General features: G+C 40.9%; 1 protein-coding gene across 1 annotated transcript in view; it reads left to right on the forward strand.

The window, feature by feature from the left end:
• LOC123239443 (zinc finger protein 501-like) overlaps positions 1-5,724 on the forward strand; it is a 29,379-nt gene extending 23,655 nt beyond the window's left edge. The window contains exons 6-7 of the mRNA XM_044666719.1: positions 3,941-4,027; positions 4,610-5,724. Coding sequence (XP_044522654.1) covers positions 3,941-4,027; positions 4,610-5,724 — 1,202 coding nt within the window. The remainder of the gene's footprint in view (positions 1-3,940; positions 4,028-4,609) is intronic.
• The last annotated feature ends 276 nt before the right edge of the window (positions 5,725-6,000 follow it).

The raw sequence follows: 6,000 nt of genomic DNA on the forward strand, positions 1-6,000 counted from the left end.
CCTGAATCATCGATGGGGCACCAGCACAGGTTGGGCACAGCTCGCCTGCACGGACGTGTCTAAACCTCTTCGTCTCACCTTTCTTTTGAGCTTCTGCATTTCTGCTTCGCTCACGGGGCACAGAGCCTTCTTGCATGTGGGCAGACCATCTCGGATGGTCTCGTGGCCGCCTCTCCCAAGTTTCTCAGTGGGTGCCAGAGTTCCTCAGAGAAACCTTGAGAGTATCTCGTATTACTCCTCACCTCTGTGAGAGCTCGTCTTGTGTGAGTCCTCCATAGAGTATTCTTTTAGGCAAACATACATTAGACATTCAAACCCTCTGAATGCTTGTCAAGCTCGAGAAAAGAGCTCAGGGTCCAGCACCTCCTCCTGTCAGGTACTAGTTTTCCCTGAATATCCTGTAAACCCCACTGGGTAGGGGTAGGGAGAGAGAAGAGGCTGGGCTGGGGGTGGGGGTTTGCCTGCCTCCCCATAAGACTACTTGGTTCTTGCCCCTGTGAGGTCTCCAGAGGTCCAGGGTTCTTGGTGATTGGGGGTATTGCCATAGATCAACAGCTAAGAGGATGCCTGTAGGAGAGGATGGGGTCTCAGGGACCCTACACTGCCAGTATTTCCTGCCCCCCTCCACCAGAGTCCTGCAGAGCAGGAGGCACCACTGCTTGGCCCGTGACTGAACTGTACACCCTAACTTTAGGCTTTTTGTCCTCATGTGGAGAGTTTTATTTGTTTTATTTTTTATATTTTTATTTTGAGTATTTTCCCCTAGTTACATATTTCATGTTCTTTCCCTCTCCCCTTAACCGACGCACAATTCCACTGGGTTTTACCATCTACATCCCCAATAATATCCCCATCAACCCATGTGTTCAAGCAATTGTTTTTCTTCTGTGTTTCTCCTCCTCCAAGTGGAAAGTTTTAGACATGATTGGAAGAAGAGGGGCATTCCAATCCTGCTGCAGGCACTTAGCAGGTGTGTACCTTATCAGGTAAAGATCTGAGACTTCTCTGTTTAGACATTCTTACACCAAAACATGGTATCTACAGTCATCGCAGACAATCATAACATTTACCTCCAGAAATCCCCCCAAAACATGCTGACACATGCTCTGAAAGACGATGACATAGATGCACTTACAATCATTATAAAAGAAAATAATCTCCAGAAGACTGGCTTGGAACTGATTGTTTCAGTGATTATTTCTGATTCCTGGTTCTTGGCAACAATTCCCTTCTATTCCATTGCAGAATAGTCCACTCCCTAAAATCAGGGAACCTTGAGTATTGCCTTCCCAAAGAAACTGTTTTTCAAGTAGCTGAGTACAAAATAGTAATCACCATCTTTACTGCAAAACCGAATTTAATGTATGTAACAAGAATCATAGCTTTAAAAAATCCAACCAGATTTGTATTTCAAAAATGTTTGAACTCAGATTAATTTTTGTCATTTTTGTGGTTCAGTCTTGTCCACTTCTTGATCCCATGGACCATGCCAATTCCTTCTGTTCTCACCATCTCTTGAAGACTTTCCAAGTTCCTGTTCATTGTTTCCCTGTCACTGTCCATCTCAGCCCCTCCAGTCCCCCTCATCCCCTTTTTCTTTAATCTTTCCCAACATCAGGGTTTTTTCCAATGAGTCTTACTTTTTCATTAAATGGCCAAAATACTTAAGCTTCCATTTAGTGCTTGACCTTCCAGGAACTGTTTGAATTAATGTATTCAAGTATTGACTGATTTGATCTTCTTGCTGTCCAAGGGACTCTCAAAAATCTTTTCTAGCATCACATTTTAAAAATGTCAATTCTGTGATGTTCAGCATTCCTTACTGCCAATCCTCCAAGCCACTAGAAGAATCCTCGCTTTGGCTATGTGGATCTTTGTCAGCAAAGTGATGTTTTTGTTTTTTGGTAGGTCGTGCAGGTTTGCCATACCTTTTCCCACAATGAGGAGGAATTTTAATGGCTACACTCATCATCTGTAGTGATCTTTGGCTCAAGAGGATAAAAATCAAACCCTTTTTTCCATTCTTTTCCTTTGATTTACCAGGAATTGATGGGACCAGTTGCTAAGGTCTTGGGTTTTTTTTTTATGTTAATCTTCAAGCCACTTTCTTCTTTCACCCTCATCAAGAGGCTTCTTATTCTTCACTTTCCGCCCCCAGAGTGGGATTGTCTGCAAAGCTGACATGGTTGCTCTTTCTCCTAATGGCCTTAACTCTGGCTTTGGAGTCCTCTAGGCTGGAATTTCACACAATGTCTTCTGCACAAAAGATAAATAAACTGGAAATATACAGCTTCTCCATCTTCTTTTTCCAGTCTTAAGCCAATCCCTTGTTCCATGTTCAGTTCTTTCTTCTTGACCCACCCTCAGGTTCCTCAGGAGACAAATAAGATGATTCATTACTTCCATCTCTCTGAGGACCTGCCATGTTCTGTTGTCAAAGGCTTTAGTGTCATGAATGAAGCAGAAGTAGATGCTTTTCTGGATCTTCCTTGCTTTTGTAAGAATTAAAATTAGGTTTGACTAAATATGAAAGTGAGATTGTGGTTGCCGTTTATAAAATATTAGCCCTTAAGTCAAAAATGACTGTTAGCAGCTTTTATTTACAAGAAGGTAGAGATATTGAAAGTGGGAAATGTAGGAAGGAGACAGAGCCTTGTCTTGCCTACTGCCCTAAGTGCTGCTCCAGTGAAGTCCGGCTCAACCCCCGGCAAGTCTAGATCTCCACATGGAAGTCCTGATGGTGTCTTCAGCCAGTCACTCACCCAGCAGGCCTCTCCAGCATAGAAAGCTACACTCAAGAGAGAGTCTCCTCACTGAAGAACAAAGGAAGCCAAGAGTCCCCTCCTCCAGCCAAACTGCCCAATGCCGAGAGCATGAACAAATGCTCAGGCTGGCCTTTTTAAAGCAGTGTTCTCGAGGTCACTTCCTGCCTTTCCCCTCTTCACAGGAACCCATCACAGCCTTCCAGTCTGCCTAGCACTATGCAGGGGAGGGCACTGGTGATTTGTGAACTCTCCTACCTCATGACCTACCAGTGCAAAACAGGGGCACTTTCAGTTCCTGATGAATTAACTCAAAATAGACAAAAGGAATAAAGAATTCCCTCTCACACTTTCTTAGAGTATATTTTCTTAGTATTTTTCATTTTGCATTAACTCAGACATGTACAACAATACCTCTATAATGATATTGCATACATACTGCCTTTTGATTTTTAAACAACTGCTTACATAATGGTCTTTACACACACTTAGACATATGAACATATGAAGGAAAACTTGGTAGCAGAGTAGAGTGCCAATCCTGGAGTCAAGGACCTGGGTTCAAATCTGGCCTCCAACACTTCCTACTTGGGTGACCCTAGATGAGTCACTTGACTCCATTTGCCAGCCCTTGCTATTGTTTTTTCCCCCCTTGCTATTGTTCTGCCTTCAAATTGATATTATGACAGAAGGTAAAGGTTGGGGTGAAAAAGAAATATAAACAAGTGCACATGCAATAATAAAATCACTTTCTTTTAAAAAGAAAAAGAAAGTTCAATGTAGAAAGAGCATCTAGTACTGTGAAGAGAGCATGCTCATTCATAAGGTTCGAGTTTTGGTCCCACCTGCAGGGATGTGGGTCATCTTATTCTGACATTCTGAGCTCATGGGCTAAAGGGGTAATATAATGAGAATGCTGGTTCTGCTTGGTGTTGCAGGTCTGTATGAAGCTCTATTTAGTTACTGTTCATGAAGCTCTCTGTAAATTAAATCAGCCTGGCGAGTGTGAGGTAATAGAACTTTCAAATGATTGATTCTGTCCATTTAATTTTGAAGCCTCTTCTCTTTACCAGGGAAATGAGCCATTTATAAATTTACTTTCTGTCAGTGGAGAGAAGCTTATATATTTGGGTATGTGTGTGCCTGTCCTCATGTATGCCTTTCTTTGTTTCCTTCAGATGGAGAGAGGAGGCTTGAAATGAGAGAGACTAATGCAAAACTCAGGGAAGAATCACAGCAGCAAAGATTCATGAATGATGATCATTGTGAAAAGGTTCACCATAAATTTGAAAAAAATGGAAAGAATATCAGGCAATATTCCATTTTAATTCAATGCAAGAAAACAATCTCAGGCCATGACTCTACTCAGGATGGTAAATATAGGGAATGCTTTACTGAACAAGTGGAGTTTGTTAAGTCTCATGAGAAGCCTCCTGTATTACAAACCTATCAATGTCTTGACTGTGAGATGACTTTCAACTTAAAATCAGAACTAATTAGACATCAGAGAAGTCATGCTAGAGAAATGCTTTATTCATATAAGGCAGTTGAGGAGGCCTTCAGTCATAATTCAGAGCTCACTGACCACCAGAAAATTCAAAATAGAAAGAAACGTTATGAATGTAATGACTGTGGTAAAGACTTTACGAAACAGTTATCACTTCATCACCATCAAAAATTTCATACCAGCACAAAGCGGCATAAATGTATTCAATGTGGGCAAACCTTCAGGAGACACTCATCACTTATTTCCCATCAGAAAATTCATACTAGAGAGACATCCAATGAGCATCCTGAATGTAGTAAAACTTTCTGTGAAAACTCATCCGTTATTGTATATGAAAGAGGTCTTACGGGAGAGAAACCTTATGAATGTGAACAATGTGGAAAGACTTTCTCACAGAGCTCCCACCTTGATATTCATAAGAGAATCCACTCTGGAGGAAATCCTTATGAATGTAATCAATGTGGAAGGACTTTCAGATTCAACTCCAAACTTGCTCAGCATCAGAGAATGCACACTGGAGAAAAACCTTATGAGTGTAATGAATGTGGAAAGAGTTTCAAACAAAAGTACAGTCTTACTGCACATCAAGGAATCCACACTGGAGAAAAACCCTATCAATGTCATCAATGTGGAAAGACTTTCAGATGCAGTTCTGGTCTTGCTCAACATCAAAGAATCCACAGTGGAGAAAAACCTCATGAATGTAATCAGTGTGGAAAGGCCTTCACAAACACATCCCATCTTGCTGTACATCAGAGAATCCACACTGGAGAGAAACCTTATAAATGTAAACACTGTGGAAAGACTTTCACACAGAGCTCCCACCTTGATATTCATAAGAGAATCCACTCTGGAGGGAAACCTTATGAATGTAATCAGTGTGGAAAGACTTTCACAAACACATCCAATCTTGCTGTACATCAGCGAATCCACACTGGAGAAAAACCTTATAAATGTAATCAGTGTGGAAAAGCTTTCACTCAGGGTGGATATCTTACAGAACATCAGAGAATCCACACTGGAGAAAAGCCTTATGAATGTAATCAATGTGGAAAGACTTTCAGATGCAATTCTGGTCTTGCTAACCATCAGAGAATCCACACTGGAGAGAAACCTTATGAATGTAATCAGTGTGGAAAGAGTTTCACACATAACTTCCATCTTGCTTCACATCAAAGAGTCCACACTGGAGAGAAACCTTATGAATGTAATCAATGTGGAAAGGCTTTCACAAATACATCCAATCTTCATAAACATCAGAGAATCCACACTGGAGAGAAACCCTATGAATGTAAACAATGTGGAAAGACTTTCAGATGCAGATCGAGTCTAGCTCAACATCAGAGAATCCACACTGGAGAGAAACCTTATGAATGTATTCACTGTGGAAAGGCTTTCACAAATACATCCAATCTTCATAAACATCAGAGAATCCACACTGGAGAGAAATCTTAAAATGTAATCAGTGTGGAAAGGCTTTTAGACAGAGCTCCAGTCTTACTAAATATCAAAGAATATTCACTGGAGAAAAACTTTATAAATGTAATCAATGTGAAAAGACTTTCAGATGCAAATCCAGTCTTGTTCCACATAATAGAATCCATACTGGAGAGAAATCCTATGAATGTGATAACTGCCACAAAACTTTTAGGAACCACTCGTCTTTTTTACATCAGACAATACACACCAGAGAGAAACCTTATAAATGTAATCAATATGGTAAAATCTTGA

This window comes from Gracilinanus agilis, chromosome 3 (assembly GCF_016433145.1).
Source record: "Gracilinanus agilis isolate LMUSP501 chromosome 3, AgileGrace, whole genome shotgun sequence".
NCBI lineage: Eukaryota > Metazoa > Chordata > Mammalia > Didelphimorphia > Didelphidae > Gracilinanus > Gracilinanus agilis.